This window comes from Ambystoma mexicanum, chromosome 4p (genome assembly GCF_040938575.1).
Source record: "Ambystoma mexicanum isolate Mex_15411 chromosome 4p, UKY_AmexF1_1, whole genome shotgun sequence".
Lineage (NCBI taxonomy): Eukaryota > Metazoa > Chordata > Amphibia > Caudata > Ambystomatidae > Ambystoma > Ambystoma mexicanum.
Window position 1 is genome coordinate 530,760,996 of NC_090927.1, and position 19,208 is coordinate 530,780,203.

At 45.2% G+C, this 19,208-nt stretch overlaps 1 protein-coding gene across 3 annotated transcripts in view; it reads left to right on the top strand.

Moving 5' to 3' along the window:
• SH3YL1 (SH3 and SYLF domain containing 1) overlaps window positions 1–19,208 on the top strand; it is a 779,762-nt gene that overhangs the window by 490,145 nt on the left and 270,409 nt on the right. For 2 of the 3 annotated variants that reach the window (XM_069606061.1, XM_069606060.1), the window contains exon 8: window positions 10,858–10,933. The exons of the other annotated variant lie outside the window; for it this stretch is intronic. In XM_069606061.1, the coding sequence (XP_069462162.1) occupies window positions 10,858–10,933 (76 nt within the window). The remainder of the gene's footprint in view (window positions 1–10,857; window positions 10,934–19,208) is intronic. 3 annotated transcript variants of the gene reach the window in all.

The following is a 19,208-nucleotide window of genomic DNA, read 5'->3' on the forward strand; positions in this document are numbered from 1 at the left end:
TCACTGTTCTAGCAAATGGAAAAGATTTGTCATCTGGTGTAGGGGAAGGAGCATCAACCCAGTTGACTGCTCTCCCACACAAATTGTTCTGTACCTGACTCACCTACTAGACTCCGGCTTGGTGTTTTAACTCTATTAAAGTCCATTTAGTTGCACTTTCCGCATACACCACTTCCCAACTTAAAGTGTAATGGTGGAAAGTCCCAGTTATTAAAGCCTTCATGGAAGGGAGTGAAGAGGATCCACCCTCCCATAGCTAACCCCGCTCCCGGATGGGACCTAAATGTGGTACTAACCAGGCTCATGGGGTCTCCCTTTGAACCCATGCACAAAGCAACACTTAAAGACCTCACTCTTAAGACTGCTTTTCTAATAGCTATCACCTCCATTAGGAGAGTAAGTGAACTACACGCGCTCTCTGTACTAGACCCATTTGTTACAGTTCACAAGGGTAAAGTGGTTCTACGCACACATCCTAGGTTTGCACCAAAATGTATCTCTAAATTCCATGGCAACCAGTCAATAGAACTACCAATGTTCTTTCAAAATCCCTCAAACTTAGGTGAGAAGAGCCTGCATACACTGGATGTTCGCAGAGCAGTGATGTTTTATATGGAAAGAACTAGACCATTGAGAAAGACTAATCAGTTCTTTGTCTCGGTGGCAGCAGGAAGAGAAGGAGATGCAGTTTCGAAATCCACTATTTCTAGATGGATTGTACAATGCATCACTCTCTGTTACACTCTTGCTAAGAGAGAACTACCCTTCAAGCCAAAAGCACACTCCACTCGAAGCACCGGGGCTTCCATAGCTTTCATTGCAAATGTCCCTCTTGAGTCCATTTGCAAAACGGCAACCTGGAGTTCGGTTCACACCTTTACAAAACACTACTGTCTAGATGCCCACTCTAGATCTGATTCCCAGATGGGACAAGCAGTATTAAGACATCTTTTCTCTACTGTTCCTTCTCACAACCCACCTCCAACTCCGGGTACTGCTCGCTAGTCTATGCACAGCATGTGATTCTAAGCAGATTAACAAACATCAGAAGACAAAGCATTACTTACCGTAAAAGCATTTCTGATGGTTGTATCTGCTTAGATTCACATGTGCCCACCCTTCCTCCCCGCTCGGATGGAAGGAACATAGACTTTCTTCTATATCTCTCTTTTCTGTACTCACTCACATCTAATAGGCTCCCTCAGGGCAGAAAAAATACAAACTGAGGGACCTCGACGCGTGAGGGATTGTGGGTACACTGCACGGCACTATAGGGATAGTGTTACAGACACGCCTTGTCAACGTCCCCTTTTCGACTACAAAAAACAAAATGCAATGCTCTGCAGTGACCACTGGATGTCGGACTATGCACAGCATGTGAATCTACGCAGATACAACCATCAGAAATGCTTTTACGGTAAGTAATGCATTGTCATATCCTCACAAGCAGCTAGCGACCACAAACCCCCCCACAGCCAAAAGAGCTCCTAAACCCAGGAAGCCCAACGCAGGGCTTGACAGGATATGTAGCACCTGCCTAACCTAGCTATAAATGAAATATATTCAATTATATATTAAATATATACATATATTAATAATTACTAAGTGTTTATATTTTACATTTGTAATAATATTCCCTCCCCCTCTCCCTGCCCTATTTGGCTAAAACAGCTCCCCCAAAAAGCTCTGAAAAGGAGCAGCGCACTGAGAGGCCGTGCACAGCATGGCCCGCAGGTGGCCCAAATGAGCACCGCACCCAAAACTACTGCGAAGGACAGAGGGAGCTCACTGTCGCCTCACGCATGCAGCAACAGACCCCTCACCAACAGCCACCAAACCATGGGTGACCGAACAGAATAAAGGTTGTCCCACCTCGAGGGCGTGAGCCTGGATCGCACATCAGATAGCTGCCAACCTCCACCTACAGAGGAGGCTGAAGCAGGAGGAAGGCACGTTTCCCGGCGGCCGCTGGGCCTCCTAAGGTAAAGGGGTGGATTAAAACTCCCCCCAATATAAATATCCACCCTTTACTACTTTCACTATTCTTTTTTTTTTTTTTTCAAATTATAATTATATTATTATTTTAAAAATATATATTATTTCCTGCTGCCACCACCACCGCAAACCACCTACCAATCTCACCCCTAATGCCCACAGGGACCAGAGACCAACAAACAGTAATGCCACCAACCCTCGTTTGCTCCCGAACCTTCCATGCCCCCATTTATATACATGCTCGCTGGCATGTACAGTGGCCAAAATAACCCCATGGGGAAATGCTTATGCATACCCCCGGGACCACCACTCTGTGCATAAGTGATTACGCGTTATGTTCTGCAGATAAAGTATAATCCATGTCGTCGTCCATCAGTAAGTGCCATTTTAGGGACAGGCTGTTGTATAGCGGACAAACTTTGTCCAAGTGCCCACTTTTACGGTCAATGTTATTGCTTCTGTTATTTGCATCCATTACTACTGATGGATCCCATAAAGGTACCAAAATGGGTTTCTACATCAAAGCAGTGGAACAAAAAGTTTTATAATAATGATTGCAATGTTGATCTCCATCCTTTACTGAAAAAACAGAACAAATCCTGTGTCCACAACACTATTTAGAGGATTTACTTGTCATCAGTGTTTATGGATGAATGCCGGGACCTGTTGTCAGTCAATTTAAATTGTGAATGACCATATTTATGTATATACATGTTACAAGGGAGGCGGACATTACCATCTTCAGTATACCTTATGTCATTTGACCCCTTCGTTGAGGTCTTCGGGCAAACTCGAGCCAGAATGATCAGCTGCTGTTCTCTTATAGTTAGGATACGGTCCACATTACTTTCTGTGGTGTCTTTGATCTATGGCAATAGAGTCCAGTTGAATGCATCGAAGTTGAGAACTGCAGTGATGAAATGTTTGACCAAAGGGGCTTCCTCTATTGTGTTTTTCAGGCAGCTCCGATGTTCAATAATTCTCTTCTTTACCTTGCGTGAAGTTTTTCCAATGTAATGTTTCCTGTTTGGGCATACGATTAGATAAACTACATTGGCTGAGTCACAGTTCGTGAACTGACATTGTTTCCAGCTAGTTTTTAACCCAATGTCCACCTCTATCTATCTATCTATCTATCTATCTATCTATCTATCTATCTATCTATCTATCTATCTATCTATCTATCTATCTATTTTTTTATTTATGTGCGTTTGCAAACACTGCATTTTCCACTTAAGGGTTCTCCCTTCACTTTACTATTTGAATGAGGGTCCCAGATTCATAGGTCATCTGGTATACTCCCCTGCCAGGCTCTTCACTTTTGCAATTTCAAGGACATGTATCTTCTTTGAGATCCTCTTGTAATTTAACACACACACTTGATTTGGCCTGCTATGTTCTTCTGCCAGGACTACTTTACAGTCTTTTACACATTTTATCTTCACCGGGTATCTTCTCTTTTACCCATGAAACAATACCAGCCCAATGTTCCTTGAAAGGTTCTCTTTCATATATTGGACTTTTGCTGCTCTCTCAAATTCGTTCACCTTTACTCTGCTTTCTCTTTCTGTCCCTTTAAGATGCGGGTTCAATTACCTGTTTGTAGAATAGCTTATGGTCTTTTAGCTTCTTCACATACTTCACTTTGCTTATGGATAGCTACTTTGAAGCAGTGCACACTTTCAGGCAACCCAGTTAACCCTCTAGGCTTCCCTGGGTTTACTGGGTGCTCCAAGTGTCTCTCGTGCCTCTCTGCTTCTGTTCTCTTCGGATTGTGGTCTTAGAGTGCGACTTGTCATCCGCTGCACCTGTCTTTGGTTTATGCTGCCTTTCTCTCTCGGGTAGCGCACCCACTGTACTCCGGTTCCTTCTCCTGCTGGGTGGATTATCTTTGGTAGTGTTTCCCAAAGTTCTGACCATTGCTCGTGCAGGTAACCTTGCAGCTCAGCATCTGCAGCTATCTATCATTGCTGTTGGCTGCGCAGGTTTTAAACTTCCTGTTCTGATTAAAGACTTTCCAAAGACTAGGCCTTAGTGATTTCTTTGACTCTTCCTCGTCTCAGTAGTTAGATGATTCTTTGTGTTGTTGTGGAAGCTGATATGGGATTCTTGCAGGAGTAATCATTACTTTGAAGGGATTGTGTCCTCCGACGTATTCCTCATCTTAGATATATCCTTCCAGCTCTGCTGGCCTCGGAAAATTTTTTCTCCAGAGGGCGCTGCGCGTCGACGTCCCTCGAGTCGATGACCCTCGACAGCCGCCGTATCGACGCTCAACGTCATCTTGCCTATAAAGGCCGCGCGCAGCGTCCGTTGCTCAGTTCCGTTTTTCCGCGCTACTCGGTGCCTCGGAATACCGTTGCTCAGTTCTTAGTACTATTTACCTCGAGTTATTCGATACCGTACTCGATGGCTTCCTCGTCGGAACCGACAACTCCTCGATCCGGCTTCAAAAAATGTCGAGATTGTGGGAAAAAGATGTCGTTAACCGATCCTCACAGAAATTGTCTGTGGTGCTTGGGAGCCGAACACCATTGTTCGGAGTGCGAGGACTGTATGTCCATGACAGCTAAGGCCCTGAAGGAGCGTAGGGGGAAGCTGGAGAAAGGTAAGACTTTTAAAGCTTCTTCTTCTTCGACGAAGTCGAGACATTCGTCTCCTCGTCACCATTCACGCTCCAGGTCTCGGAGTGGGTCTCATCACTCCTCGAGATCGAAACACTCGAAGAGGAGACGTCGAAGATCCCCTTCTCCGTCTTCCTCTTCCTCTGTTTCGCCAAAAAGAATCCCTTGCCCCACGAAACATAGTTCCCGGGCTGAATGGGAGGAATTCAGAAAAAATATGATGAGCGTCTTCGAGAAAGCGGCCTCGACCCCCTCGAAGACTGCCGAGAGCGATGCTCTGGTCGAAAGACCCGAAGGTCAAAAACGCCGCGAGTCGCAGTACCCGGCGAAAGAAACCTCTCGAGCGCGTCTCGAACCCTCGAGTAGGACCATGACCTCCAAACCTTCCTCGAAGGTTCCGTCGACGAAGGTTCCGTTGACGTCGAGGTCTTCGACGCCGTTGTCGAGGGGACCTTCGACACACAGGTCTGTCGACTCGACACCGGCGTCGACGCCGAGAAAAGTCACGCATCCAGTGACGATCCCCAGGCCCTCGACGTCGATGGCGTCGATATTGTCGAGTAAAATTCCAATTCTGTCGAGGTCCTCGAGGCCTCCACCTCTGTTTTCGACGCCACGCTCGAAGCCTTCGACGTCGGCGTCGACGACATCGACGTTTTCGAGGCCAATAATGACAAGTTCAGCATCCTCTGCCTTGGAAATGGGATTTACTCCCTTTATTAGTTCAGAACAATTGAGAACTATATCCTCAATTTTAGAAGAGGGTGATTTGTCCGAACAAGACACATTTGAGTTACAGGGACCTGTAACCCCAGTTAGAGAGGAATTTTCCTCTGAAGAGCGCAGATTAAAGGATCTTCATGATTCTTTACATGAGGCAAGTGGGTTAGACACTTCCCCTGAGGTGGATTTTGCTAAGCCAGACCCGGGGGAGCATGCTGAAACCCCCTACAGAGCCTTAATGGCCAGGATTACAGAGTTCATGGGGTGGTCTACACCTTCACAATCTTTCCAGCAAGATGACCTCACGGATATTCTTGACAAAGGCCCACAAGAGGATCCAGTGGTGCCCTTTCATAAAGCTCTTCAGAGAAAGATCATGACAAACTGGGAAACCCCAGATGTAATACCAGCAGTAAATAAGAAACTGTCTGCAAAGTACAGGGTATCTTCCACTGACCCAGAGTTCTTGTCTAAACATCCATCCCCAGAAAGTCTGGTGGTACAAGCAGCATCCTCTACCGACGTCAAGACGGCTTATCCTACTGTCCCACAGGACAGGGACGACAAAAAATATGATGCTATGGCTAAGAAAGTCTTTTCAGCATGTAGCATGGCGTTAAAGTCTGTTAATGCTACTTGCACCCTTGCTAGGTTCAGCCATACACTTTGGGAGTGTGCTTCTACAGCGGCTGACTGCATCCCGGAGGGAGAAGAAAGGGATGCGTTCCTGAATATTATACAGGACGGTAAAGACGCTATGTGCGAATCCCTCCAGACGGGCATTGATTCGGCTGACAGTATCAGCAGAGCAATGGCGGCAAGTACATCAACCAGGCGGTTCGCTTGGTTGAGAAAGTCGGGTTTTGCCCCAGATGTGCAAGCCAGGCTCTTGAACATGCCATTTGATGGCTCTTCTTTGTTCGGGAAAAAGGCGGATGACAGTTTAGAGAAACTGGAAACTTCAAAAGCAGCAGCAAAGTCCCTAGGAGCTGCAATCCGTCAGACTCCTTTTCGTCCCACAGGAACCTCTGCGAGGGGCAAGTCCTTTCGCTTCTACTCCTCATTCGGAAGAGGTAGAGGACGACCGGCTCAAAGGGGTCAAAGAAGGACTACCCGAGGTGGACGGGGTAGATATTCTAAAGCCGCAGCAACAGCAGGTGCCTCTTTACCTTCGACATCTGCATCAGCCGCCCCAAAACCACTCTGAGGACTTCCCTCACAGGACACCTGTAGGAGGCAGGTTGACTCAACATCTGGCGGAATGGCAGGCTATCACGTCAGATGCTTGGGCATTGGAAACAGTTGCCCAAGGTTACTGCCTACCTTTCCTACGTATTCCTCAGAGTCATCCACCGGGGATCAGCTCTCAGAAAGCTCCAGATCCGCTCCTCTTGCAGGAAATTATAGACCTGCTAGAGAAAGGTGCCATAGTACCGGTACCTGTAGCGGAGAGGAACAAGGGCTGGTACTCCCCTTACTTTCTCATTCCAAAGAAAGACGGAGGACTGAGACCCATCTTGGACTTGCGAGAATTGAACAAATTCCTCAGGAAAGACAAATTCAAGATGGTCACTCTTTCTCAGATCCTCCAGGCCCTTCAGTTTCAGGATTGGTTGGTATCTCTGGACCTTCAGGACGCTTATTTCTATGTGCCTATCCATCTCAAACACAGGAAATACCTGAGGTTCGCAATTGGCAACTCTCACTATCAATTTCGAGTACTGCCTTTTGGGCTGACCTCCGCCCCGAGGGTCTTCACCAAGTTAATGTCGGTAGTGGCTGCAAGTCTAAGGAGGGAAGGGATTCACGTCTACCCCTACCTGGACGATTGGCTGATCAGAGCTGTTTCTCCGGAGCAAGCTCAGATCCAGCTAAATCACGTGTGCTACCCCCTTCACAAGCTGGGCTTCTCCCTCAATTTAAAGAAGTCTCAAATGATACCATCGCAGAGACTCCAGTTCATAGGAGCGATCCTGGATACTTCCCTGGGAAAAGCCTCGCCACCAGAGGTGAGGGCTCAAGATATTCTACAGATGGTTACCAAGTTCCAACATGCCCAACGTCTCCCAGCTTTCGACTTTTTGAGGTTGCTAGGCCTCATGGCATCCTGCATTTTCCTTGTGCCAGAGGCTCGCCTGAGAATGAGATCCCTCCAGTGGGCACTGAGGACTCAGTGGTCACAATTCTCAGGGAGAATGACACATCTTCTTCAGGTTCCCGGCAGGGTGGCTCGAGACCTTCAGTGGTGGGCCTGTCAGGAGAACATTCTGAAAGGAGAACAGTTTTGGCAACCCTGGCCGGAGATAACAGTAGTCATGGATGCCTCACTCACGGGGTGGGGAGCCCACGCCAACGACTTGACCATCAGCGGTCGTTGGTCTCCATCGGAGTCCAGACTACACATCAACCTGTTAGAGCTGAGAGCCATCAAACTTGCGTTGAAGGTTTTCCTGCCAGTTGTACAAGGGAAGAACGTCCTGATAATGACGGACAACACGGTGGCCATGCATTACCTCAACAAAAGAGGAGGCGTAGGATCACTACCCCTGTGCAGAGAGGCGATGCAGCTCTGGTTTTGGGCAATCCAAGAAGGAATCTCTCTATCGGCAGTTCACCTAGCCGGAGAGAAGAACTTGACAGCGGACGCTCTGAGCAGGCAGAACACAGTCTCCCACGAGTGGGAGCTAGCTCAGGAAGTCCTTCAAAAGATCTTCACCCTTTGGGGAACCCCTCAGGTAGATCTGTTCGCCACCAGCCTAAACAGGAAATGCGACCTGTTCTGCTCAAGGGAATTTCCTCCGAGAGGAGCTCTGGGAGACGCGTTCATAGTGGACTGGGAGTTTCCGCTTCTGTACGCGTTCCCACCGGTCCCTGTCATTCCTCAAATGATCAGGAGGTTGAGAAGATTCCGGCGAACCATGATCCTAATTGCCCCGGATTGGGCCAGGAGAACGTGGTACCCGGACCTTCTAGACTTGTCCATCTGCCCTCCAATTCGACTTCCTCTCAGAGAGAACCTACTCTCACAGAAGGGAGGTCAGGTTCTCCATCCAGACATCAAAACCCTCAACCTTCACGCTTGACTTCTGAACGGATGAGGTACAAGGATTGGGACCTCCCTGATGATGTTATGGAGGTGTTGCTTTCGGCAAGGAGGCCAGCAACAAAGTCTTTATACCGCTGCCGTTGGAACAGATTTTGCAGCTGGTGTAGAGAACAGAATATCGACCCATTTTCATGTGGTACACCAATGGTTTTGTCCTTCCTACTATATTTAGCAAATTCAGGCCTTCAAGTTGGCACCATTAAGGGCTATCTCGCAGCGCTATCTATCTTTAAGCGTACTGCGGAGGAACCATCCTATTTCAAATTACCCTTGGTAATACAGTTTCTAAAGGGGTTAACCAATGTTTATCCCCCAAGACCATTCCAAGTTCCCCTATGGGATTTAAACTTGGTATTAACTTTCCTGATGGGTACACCTTTCGAACCTCTCCATTCTTGTTCGTTAAGATTCCTTACCCTTAAGACTGTTTTATTAATAGCACTTACATCTGCTAGAAGGGTGAGCGAATTACAAGCTCTTTCTTGTAAACCCCCTCATACAATCTTTCACAAAGACAAAGTTGTCCTGCAAGTGAAGCCTAATTTCCTCCCAAAGGTAGTCTCTGAATTCCATATCTCTCAGAAGATTACCCTACCATCTTTCTATCCTCCTCCTCACCCGGGGAAAGAGGAAGAGAGGTTACACAGACTAGACCCTAGGAGGGTTTTAAGTTTTTATATTAGTAGACTAGCCAGGATAAGACAGGCAGACCAGCTATTTGTAGGCTACACAGGTCACAAGCTGGGGTTACCAATAACTAAGCAGACCATTTCCAGATGGATCATTCTAGCCATTCTGGAATGTTATAAACTGGCAGGGAAAGAGCCCCCTCAAAACCTTAGGGCTCATTCGACCAGAGGTATTGCAGCTTCATCGGCCCTCAAAAGAGGCGTGCCGATTAAAGACATGTGCGGCCGCTACATGGTCGTCTGTCCATACCTTTACACGTTTTTACAATCTGGATTCCTCCTCTAGTCAAGAGACTAGGTTTGGAAGGGCTGTACTACATTCTATTCATCAATAGAAGACAGCGTGAAGTCAGTACTCCCTCCTCCAAATATAGAATACTGCTATGGGAGCCTATCTAAGATGAGGAATACGTCGGAGGACACAATCCCTTCGAAGAACAAGTTACTTCTTACCTTGTAACGTTCTTTCGACGGGATGTTCCTCCGACGTATTCCTCATCGACCCTCCCATCCATCCCCGCAGTTCTACTTCCCTTGTTGTTGCAGCTTACGCTCCTTCAGGGTGATTAGTCCAGACAGTAATACTGTGGGCTACAAAACGGAACTGAGCAACGGACGCTGCGCGCGGCCTTTATAGGCAAGATGACGTCGAGCGTCGATACGGCGGCTGTCGAGGGTCATCGACTCGAGGGACGTCGACGCGCAGCGCCCTCTGGAGAAAAAATTTTCAGAGGCCAGCAGAGCTGGAAGGATATATCTAAGATGAGGAATACGTCGGAGGAACATCCCGTCGAAAGAACGTTACAAGGTAAGAAGTAACTTGTTCTTCTCACTGCCTCTTCCTCATATCAGTAATTAATGTATTACTCTGGTTATCATGTCGGGGGTGGGGGGGATATTTATACTGGATTCAGTACATGGATGAGGATGAGTGGAGCAATATTCCATTAAGGTTTGAGGAATGGAGGGAACAACCCAAAGAGGAATGGGGGATGTTTCCCTTCCCCCAAAGATTTCATGTCTCACCCCCGAGGGTAGCCTCTCCCCAGGCGGTCCTCCTTCATATAGCCGCCCGAGGGTCAGGATCAGGTAGCGGCTGCCGGCGGCATAGGGAGAGGCTACCTCAGGGAAAGAAGTGATGATACCATCAGATTCATCACATTCATGAGTGACACTTTACTAGTAGAGGAAAAACTATTATCTTGGGAGCGTGGAGTAGATGAGAGATGACCTGCAAGCAGGGCGCACAACCTGCGTAACTCAATGGTACAAGGGCTGAGAACACTGTGCACAGTTAATAAAGCCATAGGGGTAACCTAATCAGTGGCTTGTATTTTCCTTCGGAAGCGACAAACTAGTAACCAGAGTTTTCTATGGAAAATAAATAAACAGCTGCTTAAATGGGGATTGCCTCCAATTAACTTGGAAGTGCCTGTAGGCAATCCAAAGCTATTGCTTTTCTCATTGTTTATTTGAATTCCATTTGACAACTCATATTTTGCATTTGCAACTTTAACTAACATGAGGTGATAATGAGGTCCTTAGAAGGTTGATGCATTTAATTCAGTTTTACATGCATGTACTGGTCTAAACAAATGTATATTGTTTAGTTTTTAAATGTATTAAGTATAGCCTTAAAATCTGTTCATTAAAATCTATTATATCCTTTCCATTTTTATTACCAAAAGTAAGTGTGCTTTTCTTTAAATTATTCTTTCAGGATAGAGAAATACCGGTCAGGCCATTATCTAGGCCAAAGTCCCAAAAGCAGACTTATGCAAAGAGTGGCTCAGAAGGTATTTTATAAAGTATTATGTATAATCCTGTTTCATTTACTCTTGATGCTTTATTCGTTTTCCTTTCAAATGACTACAGCCTTCTTCCAGGTATGACCTGGAGGGTCTTTTAATACTTGCACTGCAGTTTGTATATGTGTGTAACACGTCTCACTTTTTGTCAATGTATTCAATAAGCATAGCATTTGTTGCATTTTTTAATCTTTATGTGATTTAAAATATGTTGAATATTTTCAATTGGTTGTTGGTGAGGTACTGTTAAATTGTCCATTTCAGACATGAAGACGCTAGACTGCTCTCAGCCTGCCAACCAACATACTAAGAAAGGTGAAATGGCACCTAGGGTCCTCGTACCCTTTCTCTGAACCAAAGTTCCTTGGTGCCAATTACCTTTAGCATGTAGCTTACGGTAATGTTTGGAGTCTCTATACTGCCATTTGTTGCACATGGAGTGGACTTTTTGGAGAGAGATCAACAAAGACTGAGAGTGCAAAAGACATAGAATGTGCGCTTGAGACTGGCAAGACAAAGAAATTGTGTCATGGTTTGGTGACCAGATTCCCATGAAACGTAGCATTGGAGATCTTCCATAATTTCTGGTAATGTGCGCCCTTGGTCTTTTTGACACTGCTCCTTGAATTTAGGACTTTCTGGGCCTCTCAAAGCAGAATTGCCCTATTGAGTTGTGATATTATGCCTTTTCTGCTCTGGGACCTATTGCATAGGTGAGCTTGCTCTGAAGAATCCTATGGATCCTCACTGAAACCCTGCCTAAGGTCTACTCCCAGGTGGCCAGGGGAAGGCAGAGGCTGCCTGATCCCAACCCTGGGGGTGGTGTACTGCGGGAGGATCACCTAGGAGACAGAGCCCAGGGTGGTGAGGAGATTCTGTGGGATGAGACACAGTATTTTTCTTCTGACAGGAAGACTTTTCTTAATGTGCCTAAAGAGGTCATGGATTATTGTCATTTTAATGTCTCTCAACCTAATATTAGATTTAGGGTTGTGAGCCCTAAGGTTATAAAACCAGAGCAAATTATACAAAAGAAAGATCGATTTTTGGTATCCCAAACTAAACACCTTCCCCAATCCCAAGGGTGTATAATGTAAAGGAATATGGAAATGTTGTCTTCATTTAACCATCTTTCTCTGTAATGGCGAATTCTCGTAGCCCATCCTTTACAAATGTTAATCAAATTAAATCTACTCTTGCAAATAATGCAGAAGTGGAAAAACCAAACTTTATTGAAAGAAACTACAGGTCCCAGGATTCTAGAGGTAATGAGACGAGGAAGAGGGCAGAAGATGGATGCAGATGTAGCAGTCAAGCAATTAAGCCTACTAGCCATTGCGTAGTCAGCAATCCGATGCAATAGCCCACACCTGGAGACTATTATTGTACCTGTGATGCATGTAACGGTTTTATAACACGGCAGACTCCAGCCAGGGACTCTTTCCCCTGACCATGAATGTGGTGCACAATAAAAAGGCTTTCTATATTTAATCAACCACGGGGTCTTTTATTTGAGTAGGCCCCCAACCCGTCTCACACCCAACCTTCACAAACACCCCGTGTCACAGGGGACGAGGAACCAGACCGGTGTGTATCAATACATTTATTAATTTTATGGTTCAATGAAAATAAAAGCAAAATAAAACAATTGGACAGCAGCCACCAATGTTGTGGCAATAGAAATGCAAAGATTCCTACAACAAAGTCAGTTCAAAATCCGCACAATTCTCATGAATCTTTAATGGCAAAACAGTACAAATGATTTTCAACCATGTAATGGTACTAAGGTTAAGCACTCCCTCTGCAACCCTCACCCCCAAACATCTGCTAACTTAATTCTTTTTGGATCGAAAGCAGTGGCAAGAAGTCAGGATAAAGAAGGTAAATCGGATTTAGAATTCAGCCCACCAGCCCTAGATGGGAGGCCAGAAAAGAAAATGAAAACCCGATTTATGAGCAAAACGGCATAATCAGATTTTACTTGTTACTCGCACATCCGCTTACAACCGCGGTAGGACAGCTAGAAAAGACATTTGTGTTGCTACACTCGAGAGATAGGGAAGCTTACAGACTACTAAGCAGAGCACCAATGCAACGTGAACATAAGGTAGGCAAGTTGATTTGGGGACAGAAAACAATGCAAAAGAAAAACACAAGCAGCAGAATGGAAATTCGTTTTTACATGGGATGGGTGATGACAGGCAGCCAAGAAAAGGGCTTAGCTGTCAAAATCGGAAATCGGTTTCAAGGAGAAGGACAAAGGCACATAACGGATAGGATTCTGATAGAAAGGGATGGTTTCTCAATGGGACTACGGTTTGGTGATTTTATGGAACAGATGCAAAAGAAAAACACAGTAAATGGGCAAATTCGGTTTTTGTTACTCAGAGACTAATTCTATTGAGGCTATATTTTAATGACTATAGTTATTAAAGAAAGGCACTTGGCATGAGGTGGTTATTTTCGAATTTCAACCAACTCGCACCGTGAATCTCCTTATAGGGGAATTAATGAATTTACTTGAAAATATTGCTAAGGATTTATACAGACAACTGAAAGATCTATAAATGGAATACACTAACATACACAGGCTAATACAGATTAGTCTATGAAAATGTGAATGGATTATACTGGCAATTTGGAACTTTGAATGGGATTTTCTCTGGGATGCAAGATTCAAAAGAGCGGGATATGCAGTTTGGGACTGGGGTGATTTGCTACTTACAATGTAAGCTTGAGTTTGGGATTCTGGAAAGCCAGCGAGGTTCTCTGGTCACTCTGGACAGCTAGGCCAAGGCATCTCGTCACTCTGGACAGCTAGTCCAAGGGATCTGGTCACTGCGCCATCTTGGATGGGATTTTAGACAGCTAGGCCAAGGTCTGGTCACTGCGCTCTCCTTGATGGGGTCAGCTATGCAAGGTCTGGTCTCTATACTTTCTTGGATGGGATCATCTGCCTCCTCTCCTTTCTCCCTGAATTCTTGTGTGTCCCTGGATCTGGAATCTGTGGATCTTGCTGTAGATGGATGGATCGATTGATCCCTTGTGTCTCTCTGTGTCCCCCTTATATAGCCAAAATGACATCTATTTTACAATCTGGGGGGAAAGTGCTCTGGAATTACCCCTATCCTGTGATAGGACAGCCTACCAGTCCTCTTCCCCTCCCCCTGGGCCTATTGGTTCAGGGCAAAGGGCATCATTTGTGTGTTTGCATTTATGACCTTTTTTGTCTCTCAAGTCTACTTTTTAACAAAAATCTGTTCTAGATCAAAACTTCAAACTCATATTGGCCATCAACATAAGAAGTAAATCCGATCACCGGTTCTGTGCGAGGTAGCATCACTCTTTGGCACATGTTGGCCCTTTTCATGAAATGCGTAATAGTTAGAATTCTGCCAATGATTACCCATGTTCATAATTACATTTTGCATATCCCCCCAAGTTTATGATTTGTCCCATTTATCCACCAGAAACGCATCTTTCCTGGCCATTTCAGTTCACAAAGTGCTAGAAACATGCACTTGGTCCCTTTACATTCATCTAAAAATCACATGGAAAACTAGCATAATACAAAATTATTACTTATTCAGGGCGCTGGGAAAAATGTCTAAAAATGAAGAAGTCCTTTAATGTCAATGGGGAGTATTTGTCACATATCGGGGCAGTGCTGCAGACCCCCTCACCAAACTGTCTCCTCCAGGCTCGGCTTGCAACAAAGGACTTTTATGATGCCCTTTGAAGTTTGACAGTTCCTCTTTCAGAGTGGGTGCTGGAGGAAATCTCACTTCTGGGTCACGCACTAGCCCCACTGGCTTCCTTTGTCCCTTCTTCCACTAATTTGTGCCAGTAATGCCTGCTAGTCTGGTAGAACAGAGAATCCTCACACTCTGCCACCTCACATGCCCTTGTGGACTGTTATACTTATTGGTGCACATTTTCAGTGGGAGGCAAGGCTTGCAATTGAATTCTGTGCCTGAGCCAAAAAACAGTTTTAATGGTTTCTGGGCTTCTTCCATTGTAACTAAATCTTGTGGGGACAAATATAATGTACATTGTGTAGCCAAGCCCCCCACCCACACATATTCGGACATTTCTCTGCAAGGAAAAGCTGCCATTCAACGTTGACTTTTAAACAACATTTTTCCTCATTCTCCAGAGAGTAGATTCACACGTGTGCAGGCCTATTATTTAAAGTTTCAAAACGTGGTTCTGCCGGTCACAGGATTGTCTTCCAATGAGACCTTTGGAGGGGTTTTGCATGTGGCGTTAGTTCATGAAAGAGAAAAAGCCATGCAATTTCTTTCATTTGCAGTAATTTGAGTGCAATGGTTCACATCAAAGGGAAACGAAAGCTGTGTCGGGTTGTAATGTAGAAACCCTTGCCCCTCATGTGATTTATCATTAAAACAAAGCTGTTTTGGATATTGTGCATACTTTTTGCTCTCCAGATGTAAGAAAAACAAACACAGTGAAGTTCTGAAGGCAGGGCATAACTTCTAGTTACGCAGATGAAAATTAAGCAAACGCAATGATGTTTTTCCAAAGTAGTGTTGAACTGCTTCCCACGCATCTGCCAGAAAGACAACCGAACAGCCAATTTGGTGTGCCAAAATTGGTGTGCTGCCAACGATCTTTGTCTAAATGCCAACAAGACTGAGATCCTCCTCATTGGTACACCTTCACCATCCTTTCCTCACTCTCTGGCTGGCCTTACTTGGCCCTCCTCCTACCCCTTGCTACGAGGCTAAGAATCTCTGGGTTATCTTTGACTCCACACTTTGCTTGTCGGCACACATTTCTGACATCTCTAAAAAGTCAAACTTCTTACTGCACCTCCTTACAGGTACTCTGCCTTTCCTCTCCTTCCCTCAGAAGCTCACCGTCTCCCAAGCTCTAGTTCTCTCTAGGTCGGACTACTGTAAAAGCCTCTTTCTAAATCTACCAGCCTCCACTCTCCGCCCTTACAACTAATCCAGAACAGGACTGCAAGACTTGTCCTTGGCCTGAAGCCATGGGAACGTATCTCTCCAGCTCTGAAATCCCTTCATTGGATCCCAGTGGATGCAAGGATTACATTTAAAACCATCTGCATTGTCCACAAGGCTTTCTGGGGTCTGAGTCCACAATATCTTCAACTATCCATCCGTAAATGCCTCCCCTCTTGAGCCCTTCGCTCCTCTACTTCTAACTCCCTCAGGGTCTGTCATTTTTCAAAGAAATGAGCGGGGGGCAGATCTGTCTTCGTCCGGGGCCTCCCTTTGGAACAGCCTCCAGGCCACCTTGAAACTTGAGGAGAACCATCTCAGGTTCCGAAAGCACCTCAAGACCTTCCTTTTCGCTTCTGCCTTTGCCCCTCTTCTCCCCTGCTAATCTGTTTTTCTATCTTGGCACTGTGCACCTGGCCACCCTCTGTCCTTCGGGCCAAGGTACCTGCTCACCCAGCCTCCCTCCTGCACTGCCTCCGGGCCACTCCTTACACTGGGATCTGTATCTGTACCCATACAGCTCCCCATTCTTCTGCACTTATCTGATATTCCCTATCTGACTAATCATGCACTTGCCTCTTGCTGGCTGCACTACCACTTTTTCACTGCCTTTATTTAGTTACTGCACTTATCTTTTATTTTGTTCTCTCCTCTGTTCTGCACTTTCCACTTCTCCCCCTTCCACGCACTTTCCCCCTTTTCCCTTTTCCTCGCATTTGCATGTTCTTAATATCACTGGGCCTAGTAAGGTTGTTGTTTTTGTTCTCCCTTATTCCCCTCCATTTGCTTGGTCGCTCTCTGAAACACTTGTGCATGAGCGCGATATAAAAAATATATCATATCATGTATCATTTTGGTGGCACTGTTTAAATGAATTTAGGTGAAGGGGATTTCTGCTTAGGGTCTTGAATGCACCCCACATATTCCCCCCCCCCTCTGCTCTTGAGTGACTTTTTGTTGAGGAAGAGTAGGGCAAAGTAGAGTTCATTCAGTGGAATTCTCCGTGATCAGGGAGCGGCACTCCAAGATCCCCTTCCGTCTTGAAGTTGGAGGATATGGTGCAGCACCCTCTTTCCTTCCATCTTTTCCAGGTCCCCATGGTGATCCTCTCCAGGCTAGAAGGTAATGATGTTAATAATCTAATAGAAAATAGAAAAAACAAGTTTTAGTACTTTTTACTGACATTATTCCTGAAAGATTTACAACAATGCAACAATGATTACAGTTTACAATTTTTATGATATTGGTGCTTTCCTTTTTACAATAACACCAAGCAATTCACTCAACAGAACAAGGATAACAATTTGACTTTTATTACCTCTTTTTTTCTCATTTTTACAGCAACACCAAGTAAAATACTCCCTGTTATATAGATATACCTATGCATCTAAATACTTCCCTCTGCTTTTTGTTCTCCTTTCTTCTCATTCTTCAGATGGTTCCTCTGCTCGACTTTCTGTTGGCTCATCAATCGGCTGCAAAGCGTGTCTGGGCTGACAACTTTTCAACTGATTGATGTGAACCCATTTTTCTTCTGGACCATTGGATGGAGGATGGCGGATCACTCTCCTTTATCGTTTCACATATATTGATAAATGCTTTTTTCAAAACAATTTTAATTTTATTATGAATAATTATTTGATGTTTAAAAGCAACAACTAATTATCAAAAACATTATCTACACAAAATTATCACAACCTATCTTGGACTCACATATCTTTCCCCACTTTACATTCACTCTCATTCAATCTCCACACACTTTCTTCATTACATCCACAAATGACCCTCTACAATAGGTCACTTTTAACAGAATTGTTCAACACATTTTTGGTTCCCTATGTCAATTTTCAGGTGACTCAATCTGTCTGTGAATATCTCTGCAGATTCTTGGTCGACACGTGTTTCGGTTGTCAATATTGGACTTCATAAGTAGTGCCCATTCGATCATGCAACCTTTATCAGGACAAAGAGAGGAAGCTAAATCGATCCTGCTACACACTGTAGGGTGAGCCACACCACTTCTGTTTAGATGGTACACAAATACTTGTCATCGCATCATAATCATTATTCCAATGGAGAATTTCTTTAACAAGGTATTAGATACATATGCGCATCATAGACTCATATATTCCCTGTCATCAGTGCCGCTAAGTGCCTCTCAATTTGGTGTTAGATGCTTCGCCAATCATTGTCCGGCATATAGACTTCCTGTTTAGTTGGATCTCATCAGTCTGAGTAAAAATATTCACGCACTCGAATTCTCAAAAAAGCTCAACCGGCATCTGCCTTCACGTCACTTTTCTACGCCTTGTGCGATTAATTGCGTGCGTCTGCTGGTATATGCAAGCTGATTCTTAGCATGTTGCTCTCTTGTCTCCCTTTCGAGTAACACTGTCCTCTCGGCGGCTTCGGTCCGTCGCCCGTCGCCTCCATGTTGTCTTGGGTTTTCAGACTTTCGTCCTCAAGACAGTTTTCTCGGGCACAATCATGCAAGTCTGCCAAACCTTGCGCGAGGGGACTCTTCTTGTATCTGACCTCCACAGAAAAGCCTTGCATGGACAGAATCCAGGAAGTAATTCTGGAATTACTGACATTCCCTGCCCGGATTCTGTCACTTTGGAGGTATTGCAAAGGCTGGTGAGGAGTCTCAATGATGATGTGCTCCCCCCTGGATGAACAGGTGGTAATTTTTCAATGCCCACACCGTTGCCAGGAGTGCCTTCTCACAATTGTTGAATTTTTCCTCCACAGAGGATAAAGTCTTACTCACATAGGAGATGACTTCATTGACCTTGTCATGCTTTTGGTATAATACTGCTGTTAAGCAAGTATTCGAGAACCCCGACTCCAAGAAGAACTCCTTGTTTGTGATGGGGTAAGCTAGACAAGGCGCTTGTGAGAGGCTTCCCTTTAGTTGTTTCACTGCCTCGATTTGTACTGGACCCCACTCCCACGTGCCCCCTCCCTTTAACAAATGGACCAGGGGTCTTATGGCCTCTGCGTAATCCTCAATGAACTTCCTACTGTAATTAGTCAGTCCAAGAAGGCTCCTTAGTTCACGCAGGGTTGTGGTGTCTTTTAGTATTAGTAGCGCTTCCACTTTTTTCGCCTGGGGACAGAGACCCTCGGGTGATTTCATGTCCTAAGACGTTTACACGGGTCCTACACCACTGAGCCTTTTCGAAGGACCGTTTTGCTCCAGCAACCTTCAACTGGGTCAGAACATAGCGGATTTCCGCTATGTGTTCCTCCACTGTTGAGCTTTTAATTAGGACATC